The sequence below is a fragment of the Aristolochia californica genome, unplaced genomic scaffold (assembly GCF_029961685.1).
Source record: "Aristolochia californica isolate CCGP_79_NKW_82.1479 unplaced genomic scaffold, dmAriCali1.0.hap1 SCAF_3, whole genome shotgun sequence".
In the NCBI taxonomy this organism is placed as follows: Eukaryota; Viridiplantae; Streptophyta; class Magnoliopsida; order Piperales; family Aristolochiaceae; genus Aristolochia; species Aristolochia californica.
In genome coordinates, this window is record NW_027181992.1 from 46498974 (window position 1) to 46512245 (window position 13272).

Here is a 13272-nt window from a genome sequence, read left to right on the forward strand (position 1 = left end):
GTCTAGGGTTTAGACACGGTGATGGAAGAGTTTTATTACACTTCTGAGCATTGCGTGTAGACCCACTACCTACAGAAGATAGGAGTGTGTCCTACATCTTATACTGCTACTGTCAATCAAGATATTGAGCCTACATTTTATACGGAAGCAACTTCTCATTCTCGTTGGCCAGAAGCAATGCAATCTGAATTGGCCGCTTTGGATGCCAACCACACACTTCCTTTTGGTAAGAAATCCATTGGCTGTCGTTGGGTTTATAAAATCAAAAGGCGCTCGGATGGTACTATTGGGCATTTCAAAGCTCGTTTGGTTGCAAAAGGTTACACACAATTGGAAGGTATAGATTTTCATGACACTTTTTCTCTCACTGCTAAAATGGTTACTGTTTGTTGTTTATTGGCTTTAGCAGCCGCCCAGAATTGGTATCTTCACCAACTTGATGTCAACAATACTTTCTTCATGGTGATCTCCATGAAAACATTTATATGTCTCCACCTCCTGGTCTTCGGCCATAGGGGGGGAATCTTGTGTGTCACCTTCACAAGTCGTTATATGGCTTAAAACAAGCTTCCCGACATTGATTTGCCAAATTCTCTATAGCTATCCAAGCTGTTGGATTTGTTAAATCCAAAGCAGATTACTCATTATTCACATATCGGAAAGGAAAATCTTTTACAACTCTGTTGATATATGTTGATGACATTCTTATTACAGGTATGATGTCAATTCCATATTAGCTCTCAAGAAATTTCTGCATAGCCATTTTCAAATTAAAGATTTGGGTGATTTGAAGTATTTTCTGGGTATCGAAGTTTCTCGGTCAAATAAAGGTATTTCAATCTCGCAACGAAAATATACTTTGGAAATTTTAAAAGATGGTGGATTTTTGGCTGTTAAACCCGTGAACTTTCCAATGGAGCAAAACATAAAGCTTTCAGATTTAGGAGAATTGCTTAACGATCCATCTTAGTATAGGCGACTTGTTGGGCGCCTCTTTTATTTGACTATCACTCGATCGGATATTACCTATTCGGTCCATGTGTTAAGTAGATTCATGGATGAACCACGCAAACCACACAAGGAAGTTGTCTTGCGTGTGTTGCGTTATTTAAAAAGCAGTCCATGACAAGGTTTGTTTTTTCCTTTTTAGAACGATTTATCCTTGCAAGCTTTTTCTGATTCGGATTGGGCTGTTTGTCCATTATCTCATAGATCCACTACGGTTTATTGTGTTTTTTTAGATCTTCGCATAAAATCGTATCTCCTTCCTCAGTAAAAGCCGAATATAGAGCATTGACAGATACATGTTGTGAATTATTCTGGCTACATTCATTGTTGACAGAGTTGAGAATATTACATCCGAAGCCAGCACTGTTATATTGTGATAACACATAGCAGCCAATCCCATTTTTTTATGAAAAAAACAAACATATAGAAATGAATTGTCATTTTATTCATGACAAAATACAAGATGGTTCGGTTGTAACCAAATATGTTGCTTCAACAAATTAGTTTGTGGATGTGTTCACCAAACCATTGGGAAAGGAAGTCTTCTAAACTATGATACGCAAGTTGGGAGTTCGTGATATTAATTTTCCAACTTGACAGGGAGTGTTGAGAAATCACGGTTGAAATCAAAGATAAGTTCAACCATTGTAAATGGATTGTATAAAATCGCGAGAATCACAATTATAGATTGTAGAACTCTTGTAAAAATTAACTCTTCATTCAATAGAAATCAACACACAGAAAAATAAACTCCCCTGTTTTACACAAGGATGTGTCTAGGTCATTTACTTATAACCTAGGATCGAAAACTAGCCATTGTGAAACTTTAGAGAAAGTCAACTTGACAGCTTAATACTATTGATCAATAAACCTGTTCTAACAGCTCTATAACCGATTGATCAATTTCTTCTAATGGCTTTGTTTTTAATTTTTCCTAACTTATTAATCTAACATTGATCAATCAACCATTGCACACGAACTGCCAACATCACGGTTGATCGTCAAGCCCTATAAATGTTAATTGATCATGCTTTATAAATTTACTTTGCAAAATTCTGGATGATCAATCAATGGTATAGCTATGAATAATCATGCACTATGATGAAGGTTTGTCACTCTTTGGATGATTGATCAATAGTTTAGAAATGTGATTGATCATTCTTACATTGATCAATCATATTTAGAAAATGTTGATTGATCATTTTTTCGCCAAAATTTTAAAACAAAGTAATTTTTTGGAATATTGTTGTAAGTTTTTTTGAGAAGCCCTAATTTTTGCAGTAACTATGGAATCCCAATTTTGTTCTCCAAAAACTGAATGAATTCCAGATAATGAATCAAAATAGAAAAAAATGAAATTCAATCCTCGATTTTTAATTCTAAATCATAATTGAATTCTTCACTAATATAAAAAGTCAATAATATTCTAAGCATTAACAAATGAATGAAGTAATTATTATTTTAAGTTAATTTATTAATTATTTTTAATGATAAAAATAATTTTAAACGACGATAAAGTAAGTTTTATTGTTTAAAATATTAAGTAAATTACTTAGATATGTGCTTTAAAGTTAAATATATTTCACTTTATTTGAAATAACTCATTGTTTTAACTTAATTCAATCTAATTATAATTTATAAAATTAAATAAAATGAATAAATAAATTACTATATTATTACATTCAAACCAGAAAGAGCAAAGAATTATAACAATTGATTAAGCATAACGGTGAATTTATGATGGGTTTTTTTTTCCTATTCAGCTTCTTTTGTTGCATGTTTGTCAAAAAAGAATTTAATTACAACAACATTTAACCTGAAACATACATCACATTTTTACTTGATATTTTTATATTTCTTTAAAAAGTTGAATAAGGATTAAGAAAGTATAACTTTGACCATCTTCTAGGGTAGAAAGAGGACTACTTTCAAGGATTCCATATCCTAAATAAGTAATTTTATAATGCAAATGAATAGTGAAAAAAGAGGCCTTTACATATGCAGAGCAGAGAACCTGGCATGCACATTGACTAGCCCCGAACAAGAACCTGTCGATTTTAATTTGATTTGCCCAGAATTGATTGCTCTCGTTCGGTATATCATACATGGGATCTACAGTAAAGAGACCGTAGCTCGGAGGAGGAGAAGGACCTCTTCTGTGGAGAGAAGAACTACACATCCTTGCTCCATAGATGGAGAACTATAAAGCTCAGAGTCTCAGAAGCGATTGATTCTGCAACCGGATCGGGAGCCCAAAATTTTGATATACCTTGATCTCTCCTCCAAGGCCTGCTGTCACAAGGGCGAGGCCCCATGCCGTGGGCACCTGAAGATTGGTGGACGAACTGTTCCCGTCGCAATATGACCAAGAGGAAAGTGAAGACGGTGAAGAGTAGGCAGACGCAGAGATGGAGGATGAGCCATTGGACCGAGATCGTGAAGTTGAGGCAAATGACGGGCTACAACTGATCCCAGAATCAGAGCGAGATGGGTTTCTGGGGGACAGATCATCTTCTGGCGCTCCGCTATTTTGTTCCGAACAACTCTTTCTCGGAAGAGGAGGCAAAAGGCTCCTGCTGCTGAGGAAGTTATCCTCGAGAGAGACGGGCTGTACTGAGCTTGGTCTTCTGGAGTGGTGCCTCTTGGAGAGTATTGGAACAGGTGGTAGTTCGTACTTGCCACCAGGCCAAGGGATGGCAACTGATACATCTCTACACTGAAAGTGCTCATGAGTTCGAGTGGTGGTGTAACCTTTGTTTTTCCCACCATCACCTCCGGTACCACCTCCGCCGCCGCTGCCTGCATGCTTCAACTCATCGCGCTTCCAGACATACACCTGTGAATCCTCGCTTGCAGATACAATGTATTTCCCATCTGCAGTAAATGAAGCAGCTATTTGGCTACTTGTGTTTCGAAATCCTGCCAAACATGAAAATAAAAAGCAGAAATTACCCAGCAGATTAAATTGCATACGGAAGTTTAAACAAACACAATAGTGGCACTATGATAACGAAAAACAAGATCTCTTTGTAGAAAATTCCAACTTTACGGATTCATAAAGGTGCTCACTTGATGCTAAAGCAAACCGACAGGCTACCACGAGCACAAACTATAAGGAATTCCCTTTTTCTTGAAGACAAATCCATGCTGTCGTCGATCCAATTCAATTCAGATCTTAGATTAAATCCTTTACTTGTTGGATAAATGACTGTAAATTACCAGAGTATCTATTCTTTATTGAAATCCAAATATTCCTCGATTTTTTTCTCTGTTATAGCTACTGGTGTTTGGAAATATCTGAACTTATTGTAGTGAACAGGGATGGTGAAGTCTCATGACAGTCAACCCTTTAGGGAAAGCATTGAACTTCCCCCAAGCTTTGATCTTTACGTGACTTTATATAATATATAATGAAGTCAATGTAAAGAATCCTTAAGTGTGTTAGATGCAAGAACTCAAACAAACAATTTAAAAAAAAAAAAAAAAAAACTATCACCTAGACTCATCTAATGACTTGATTCAACTTTAGGACTACAGCATTAATAACCTAGATAGATATCAGAGCCATCCTTGTGTTTAAACCTTCTAATGGTTGCGCCTTCAGTAGTCCTTCAGACTCAATAAAGACCAACAAGACTAGTGACGGTTTCTGAGATGTAGAAACAGCATCTGTTTTAGGAGGAGGCGAACATGTGTTCAAAGCAACCCACTTACTTTTCCTGGTCAGGCAAGACACCATTTAGGTGTTGCTTTCCTGATCCACTGCCATGACTAAACAGTGCTAGGACATATATTGTCCTTTCGAACTTTCATAGGAGGAATTTTTTGTTAGACAACTTCTATTCGGTAAGGTTACCATCATTTCAGTACTCTGTAAGGTTCCAATCTTCTGTTACAGTCTTAAATCTCCGAAATAAAACTGAGATACCAGAGTGGAAGAAGTTTTTGCATTTCAAAAACCAGAGTAACATCTTTGCTTCACTAAACAATAACATCCAAAATTATTTGGTCACTAGAACTGCCGTCTAATAAACCATATCAGGCTATAATTCAAGAATGTGACATGCGTTTCATCTTCCATCATCTCTCACTAATTTTTTTGTTCATCTCATGGACAACAAGGGTTTACCATGATCCATCCATCTCATGGATTTGCACTCAATGCAAATAATCTTGAAACAGCAATTAACAAGCACAAGATGACAAATGGCTACAACCAGAAGCCTAAAATTCTGATGAACTACCTTCTTATACATAAACTGACAAGCTGCTTCCATTCAGACGGTCAGTCACCCATCTTCATGCATTCCTATCCTTACTGTGAGCGCCTTAGGAGTAAAATCCATGGAAAATCATGTCATGTGATAAAGCACAATTTATTTCTGGCTCACCAGTGATATAACAATAGAGGTATACAGTAAATAGTAGAATCTCTGATCTAGTATTTTTTTTTTAAATGACACAGTTGCTGAGGTTATTAAAATTGAAGTGTCAGAAGTCCTGGTCTAAATACAGACCAGGATTATCAGGTGGACTGTTGGTAGGTTTTATATTTTAAGCAGTATTCTAATCTAATTTCTGAGTTAAAAGTTTTACACTGAAAAATCAAGTCAGTTAGCTTAAGAAGTCCTTTGTAGTATGTACTCGATTTCTGAGAGCTTTGGCATATTTTTTTGTGCTAAAACTTTTACTAATGAATAATCTATTTAAAGAGTTGAATTGAACACTGAAAAAACAGTTTACAGAGCACCCTTTCAGCATCTTGCTTGTCTGTTTCTTAAATCTTCTTCTCTCTTTTTTCATGGTTTTTTTCATACTTTTATTTCTAATAAAAGTCCAAAATAAGACGCCATAGAAAAGCTTAGAACAACCACTTTATTGATTGGGCAGTAAAACCGGCCACTTGCTGGTAGCACACATAGTGATCTTAAGAAGACAAAATCCATATTTACTTCAGGGAATAATAAGACTTCCCAACTATAGACACAAGCAACGAAGATCAATAGGGAATAGTCTTAGCACAGAATTGACACATTCATCTTTTGGCTGGAAAAGTATTGCTATATAAACCCAGAAATAAGCATGCTTTTGCATATATTTAGTCCATACCTCTAAATTTCTGAACAAGATGAACACCATTGAAGATGCGGATCTGTGAATCAGCAGAAGTTATCAACACCTCTGATGCATTGCCTGGTGCAAACTGTTCAAAGATGAAAAATAAGATGGCTGGTGCAAGTATCCAGAGCTTAAATTAGAAGGCAAGACAACTATGTGATTTCACCATGCATTATTGATAGTAAAAAATCTGTTAGAACTATTGGTTGATGACGTTACTATCTTTTAATAAATTGGACTAACATGTGCACACATGCTGCAGATGTTTCAGGTTTTGGGAAGGAAGATGTCACCTGGAACCCAGTAATTTTCTTTGCATGAGACTTCTTTTTTTTAGGTTGAATGTCTATTTGACCCGTCTGGTGAAGCTTACATTCTGGATCATAAGAGTAAAGGAACACAAACATTTGAGAGTTAAACAAATACATGAAAAAGAAATGTACACAAAAAATCAATAAACGAAAATGAACTCATTTACATGACATATAATGTGAAATGCAAAAATATTTTGCATCAAGAGCATCTTTACATACATTGCACATAATTTGCACATTCAGACTAGAAAATGGACATCACAAAAGAAAGAAGAAAAAAATTACTGAATGAAAAAGCATCTGAAAATGATCAAACAGGATCAAGTTTGTCAAAGGGCATCAATGACACCAAGGAAACAACTTGTCTCTCCTTCATTTATTTTTTTGAAACTGTTCCATTATTTTTCATTCTTACTATGGCTTATCTTCGCCAATCATTGAAGATCTTTCCATTCCAAAGGTGCATTAATGAGCTTTTTTTCTTAACCTTTCTTCTCTCTTCACGTGTCACATGATTTCTTTAAAGTGTACAGTTAAGATTGTGCAGACAGAGACCTGAAGAACTTTAATTTCCAAAGTGGCCCCTATGAGAGGCCTAAGATAGCAATCAGTAATAACTTCGCAAATCATTGAAGATCTTTCCATTCCAAAGGTGCATTAATGAGCTTTTTTTCTTAACCTCTATCCTCTCTTCACGTGTCACATAATTTCTTTAAAGTGTACAGTTAAGATTGTGCAAACAGAGACTTGAAGAACTTTAATTTCCAAAGTGGCCCCTATGAGAGAGGCATAAGATAGCAATCAGTAAAGATATAATAATGTCAAAGTCTGTTAGCTTCGAAGACCACATAAAGAGGAATGTAGCTATGAATGCGAATCTGACCATGTTAAATTTATAACCGTATTAAGAATTTTTTTTGAGTGTTGATTACAAACGTAAAATCCCCTTTCTCCCAGTAAGGCTTAAAACCACATAAGACCTTATTCTAGAAACCCCTCCATGTGACAATTGAACCAAAAGCCCAATCCAAATATCTGTTTATGGATTTTGATCTCAGAAAACAGAAAAAAGATACAACTTATATCAGTTCTTTATTTTATCAAAGATATCCTCTGTAACCAGTCTTTTTTAAATGAAAACTTCACTAATGACTATAGGCACAATTTCATCTATAATCTATTACTTTTGGCTGTGTAGTTCTCCTAATATGACAATTTTGAGTTTAGAGGCCCTATTCAATTTCATCAAGCCAGGTCATGATTTATGGAAAAAGCTAGTTATACTCAGAACAACGGATGTTTCTTGAATGCTAACTGCTGATTATGGGAGATTCTCAGAGCATAGAACTAATGACAAAACCTAAAGAACTTTTGGAAATTAATACAAATAAACAATGCAGTGACTATTAAGTATGTAGCAAAAACAGAGCAGTGAGCTCATAAAGATGTGCAAACAAAGAATTTATACCAGATGTCTCATACAAGCGGCAACTTCCCTTATGAGAACCAACAAGAGCCCCCTTTAAGCAAAATAAAATCCATCAGTAAATAGAAAAATGCTGGCAATGCTCAATCAGCTCAAAAAGGCAGGAAGAAACTGTTTTAAAAGTGAATAATTGAACCTGTCCATCAGGCGTGTAGCAAGCAGCAGTAACCATTTCATGAAGATCACTCCAATCGACAACTTGATGGTCAGGTATACTCCATATCCGAACCTTGGCATCAAGTGAGCCACTGATAAAGTATCTATCATCTACTGGATTAAACTGGATGCAAGTCACTGCAGAAGCAAACAGTAGCACAAAAATACAATCAAATTTCAGATAATAAACCTTGCAAAATGAAATCCAAATTGAGATGACTACAAAATGGTACTAAGTTTCTCTAAATTCGTTAAGAATTTTAGCATGCTTTCATGACCAGCCACTCCTACAGGCAACATTAATATCAACTGGGAGTTAGTGATGGTATTTTCGTAATTCCATGGCAACTTTGTGACACTTTTCAGGAATGAAACCTCTTTAACTTTGAGTTGACTATCAGCAGCATTGCAAAATCATGCCCCTTATCCATAGCGCCTCTTATTTGTCATTTCTCACTATGCTCTGGATCTCGGATTCTGTTGGTGCCATAATAGAATCAACATGGAATGCATCAAGTGAGCAGAGGCAGATAGTATCTCACCATAGTCATTGTGTGCAAACAATTTCAAGCATGCCTTGCTTTCCATGTCCCATAATCTAACTGTTTTGTCCATCGAAGAAGAAAGCAAAAGCTGTAAACACAAGGATAAACTTGGTCAGAGTTGCATATACAGAGCTTGCAGATTTGTCTATATATCAATTCCATAAAAGCTATCAAGGACGAGAAACCTGAGATTTGGACCACGATAGGTCCAGAACATCATCCAAGTGACCTTGGAACGAGCAAACTGGCTTGTCCGAGAGTGAAAAAACAGTGTCAGGTACAACGACATAGTCAGGAATGGAGCTCTTCCTAGTTGAGGATGACAACTTGCCCCTTCTCTTTGAAGGGTAGTGATCAGCGAGGGGAGGTCGATCTGGTGAACCATTTGCTATGGAGCGAGAAGGGCTAAAGTTGGATTCTTCAGGTCCAGATATGACAGCCTCAGATTCAATGACTTGCCACACATGTATTACACGATCTTCACCGGCACTGGCAAGATAGCGGGTATCAACACTGAACTTGATGCACCAGATCGAACCCTGGTGTGCCTGGATCTCCTGGGACATGTAAAGACCACTAATTTCCTTGTAACTTTTACCATGTGGACGGACTTTCATCCACTTAGAGTTGTGTCTGGACCTGTTCATGGAAGAGGAGTTGTCCCTGTCCCTCTCTCCAATAATTCCAGAGACAGATGTAGCCACCCCTTTGATATTCTTAAACCACCCACCCTTCTTCTTAGTGGTTGATGATCTAAGACTCTTCGCAGAGATGGCATACTCAAGTTTCTCAGCTGTTGAATTATCCCGAGACATTCTAACATTCTCTCTTCGCATGAGTTCCTTGACAATGGGAGAATAACCTATGCACCTCTCAAACTCTTCCATTGTAAGTTGTTGACCGGCCTCTTTGTCATCAAAGCATTTCCAGGTGCCATCTTCGTTGACTATGAACTCCTTACCAGTGTCTAAATTCTTAATCTTGCAGACGAAAGATGCTCCACCACTGGGTGATGAGAGCATTTCCTTTCCATCACGCCTGCTACGATTTGCAGAGACAGGAAAAGAGTTACCAGAAAGCAATGCGAAGTGTTCGTTATGACAACGGTACAAAGAGGAGGGAGCAGAAGGGATGCGTCTAATGAGAGACGGTGGAGGTGATGTCCCTAGAAGCTCCTTGCGACGGTGCTCACGATCAACATCCGTTACTGCAGCTACATCTGATCTGGAGCGGGCAATAACCGGCAAAGGATTAGATATGGTTGAGGGCGAGGTCGACATCTGCTTTGTTTTGGATGGAGGAGATGCAGATTGTACGGGCGAGCTCGATGCAGAAAGAGGTCGTGCTGCTTCTGGGGATGTGGGAGCAGCTCCTTTGCGAAGTTCAATGCTGGTCAGCCTTAGGAATTCTTTGTTGCCAAAAAGCCCCATCCCCTGAAGAAGGCGCATTCGCCGCTCTTTGATGGATCCAGGGTCCATCATCCAGACATTGTAATCCTCCATAGAATCACCTGCAATATCCTCTTCTCCAGCAGAGGACTGCCGGTACTGGGAGGGACCTCCCACAGCCGATGCAAATGACATCCTACTATCAGCAAATTCTTCATCCCCGTCATCAGGTCCAAATGAGGAAAGATCAACAGGAAGGGCAGATGACACCCTCTCCATTGACTCGAAGAAGCGGTCATCATCATCTTCCTCCTCCACCTCGTCCCAACCCATCATCATCCTCCCACTTCGCTGTGTGACAGACTCATAAATCAAATTAATCAAGGTTGGTAAATCATATAAAAAACGAGAAACTAGAATATTTTTACTAGGGGGGTTTTATAAGAATTCTGCATAACTGAAAGAAATGCTCCAATAAGTGTTGTACATAAGCGTATAAAATTTAAACCCTAATGGATATGCTTATTTAACATCAAGGCAAAAGATTGAAAAATGCCAGCAATTCTGAGTGCTAAGACATGTAAGTAAAAGTAAAACTGAAAGATAAACAAAGATGCATTAGATCATAGTTCAAAACCATGGAGTGACAGCGGATTAGAAAAGAACACGAAAGCTTACAACAACGAACAGAATTAAAAGAAGAAAAAAGCGCATGCGAAAAAGATTGTGATTATGTCTTGGGTACCTATTTGAAAAAAAAGCCGGTAGCAGTTGAAAACGGAGGAGCCACCATTAGAGCTGCAAAAAAAAAAAGCATCAGTGAAAGCAAAGCAGGGCTGACTGTATTCTGAACCGTTCCTTCTTCCTGCAATTCTTCAAATATCCAACAAACCTTCTCATACTCATTGGTAGAGATAAGAAACTGAGGCCCTAAATCAATTAAAATGCACATCAAGAACATTAAAAGATTGCCTCTCTCAGCGGAATCAATCAATCAAAGTGATTACATAAAAAACTCAAGAAAAACTGTTATCAAACTTATTGTCAAATACCAGATTATTGATTCTTATTCAACCTCCCGAAATAATTGGTGGTTTTAGATCAACAAACCATATACCACTTCTTGGAAAATGTGTATCAATGCCCAGGAAAAAAATAGCTAATATTAGCTTTTAGCTAAAAGTAAAGCCTCCTAAGTGTCATATTCTTCTTTAAAAAAAAAAAAAAAAAGTATTGACCTATGTCCATCTGTTTTGCCAGATACTTTTATTATCTCTCGGTCTCTGCAATGCCATCGATGCATGTCTGTGTTCTCTACAATTTAGCGTCTAAATGCCATCATGTATAAGAAATTTGAAAACAGCCTATAATTACTACTTTCCAAAATTACATGACAAAAATTGTCCTAAAACCATAGTTGCGTGTCTAACTATCATTCTAAAGGTTCCTCTTAAAAAATTAGAACCCGAACTCTTGCAAAAAAAAAAAAAAAAATCATAATTAAGCGGCTAAACACAGTTCTTTCCAAGCAAACACCCAACAGTTTTGGACCGTGGAATGTATCAAAATAAATTGGACAAGGAATATAGAAAATAATAAACAAATAAACTAAAACGAAATAACATGCCAAATAAATATAAAGCATGAAATTTTTAGTTCAACACACACGGAAACACATCAAGTTGAGAAAAAAAAAATTATCCGGAAGGAAAACCTAGAAAAAGTGAGAAATCTATTTAATAAAATTACCTGTCTAAAACCACTAATTACCACACCGAGATCAACAATAGGATAACCCGCCCATAGAATTTGTCAAGAAAAAGGAAGCGAGAAGAAGAAATATTGAGGGACGAAGAACGAGAGAGTAAAAACAGGAAGAGCGGACTAAGAAAATCAGGGACTAGGAGAAAAAAGTGAGAGAGAAAAGATTGAAGATGTACAAGAGAACAAAAAAAGGAGGAAAAAACAGGAAGGGAAGCTGGACAAAAAATTGGGAGGAGGAAAGAGGAGAGCAAAAATGAACAGGAAGAATCAGAGGTTTTGGATCGATAATTGATAAATTGCCAGTGGGATGGATTTGATGGACAACGGATTGAGGGACCGAAAGTGCGGGCACCAGATTAGCGATGCCAATGGCAGTTAGGAAGCAGTTAGCATAATGCGCGGGAAGAACAATTTTTAACGTTTTTCTTTCAAAAATTACCCTAGTTCCTAAATAGAACCCGTCATATTTTTCATGGTAAATTCTAAATATATCCCCTTCTCTTTTACAAAATTCCCAGCTTGGTGGAGAGTAGTTGGTTGAATTGGGTTCAGTCAGAATTGGTTGGGCGAAGGGAAAAGGCTAACCCAACAGGACTACAAGGGTCTTGATGGGTCTCATGATGCCTAATGAATGGTTCCATCAAAATTTTAACTTTGTTTATCCATCTTAAGCAATAAGTTTGAACTTGTTGTGTATAGTTTGAACACCTCTAAGGGACTAATTGTGCCGCCATCGGAAAACAAAACGACTAGAAAATTATTTTTTCTATTATAAAAATTTCTCTGTAACCGATTTTATTGCATTTGTGTCACCTTAAGAAACAACGGAAGAATTAGTTAAAATGTTTTTATTTTCATTAGAAATAAAATATTGTATAAAAATAGGTTAAAAGTGAGAGATTTATTATAGAGCGGTAAACTTCGCTTAGAGTGTGTCATTTTATTGTTTAATTACACGTAAAATATAAATACTGTGAAGAAATTTATGAGAATACTTTAATTTTGTATTACATCATTTTATTAATTTTATTTAAATAAGTAAGAATTCTACTAACTCCGTCGCAATTCTATATAAAAGAAGACTCCTGACCATTAGTTCGAAATTTTTTAGGTGTATAATTTTTTATTTAACTATTAATTTAAAATAAAATAAATTTAATTAATTTTTTTATATTTTTATTATCATATGGTTTTTTGTGAATATTTATTTGAGTTTTTCTTATATTTTATTAAATATTAATTATAAAAATAGAGATAATAATATTATCATAAATATAATAAAGCAAAGGTGGGGGATGAAAGTGGGATGGACTTTTCCAACCTCTTTTCTCGGAAATCCACTCTTCTATTGTGCACCTCTTTCTTACATGCGACGTGTGTCGAATACACAAGCGTTCCGCACGTGTGGACAAAATTAAAAAATAATGTTCCTGGCGGATCAGTTAATTCTCCAGGAGTCCAACTCCGTCCGGACTTCGCGTCCAAAAGTTCAA

General features: G+C 36.6%; 1 protein-coding gene across 2 annotated transcripts; it reads right to left on the reverse strand.

Moving 5' to 3' along the window:
* Positions 1–2950: 2950 nt before the first annotated feature.
* LOC137959132 (uncharacterized) lies at positions 2951–11952 on the reverse strand. 2 transcript variants are annotated; one of them, XM_068806452.1, is made up of 9 exons: positions 11765–11952; positions 10761–10813; positions 8813–10366; positions 8625–8715; positions 8063–8220; positions 7909–7960; positions 6420–6502; positions 6118–6211; positions 2951–3927 (listed from the first exon to the last, which is right to left on the reverse strand). In XM_068806452.1, exons 3-9 carry the CDS (start codon positions 10352–10354, stop codon positions 3218–3220), a joined length of 2730 nt encoding a protein of 909 aa, XP_068662553.1. In that variant the 5' UTR covers positions 10355–10366; positions 10761–10813; positions 11765–11952; the 3' UTR covers positions 2951–3217. The 2 variants fall into 2 exon arrangements, with proteins under 2 accessions (XP_068662553.1, XP_068662554.1); XM_068806453.1 differs by lacking the exon at positions 11765–11952 and having other exon boundaries at positions 10761–11002.
* Between the last annotated feature and the right edge of the window lie 1320 nt (positions 11953–13272).

Excerpts from the sequence above, each read along its gene's own strand:
- LOC137959132 (XM_068806452.1), bottom strand. The coding sequence starts at position 10,354 with ATGATGATGGGTTGGGACGAGGTGGAGGAGGAAGATGATGATGACCGC. Across the intron at positions 6,503-7,908 it reads CCGCTTGTATGAGACATCTG|AATGTAAGCTTCACCAGACG; the intron begins GTATAAATTCTT and ends CTTATGATCCAG. Across the intron at positions 6,212-6,419 it reads AGAAAATTACTGGGTTCCAG|TTTGCACCAGGCAATGCATC; the intron begins GTGACATCTTCC and ends ATCTTTGAACAG.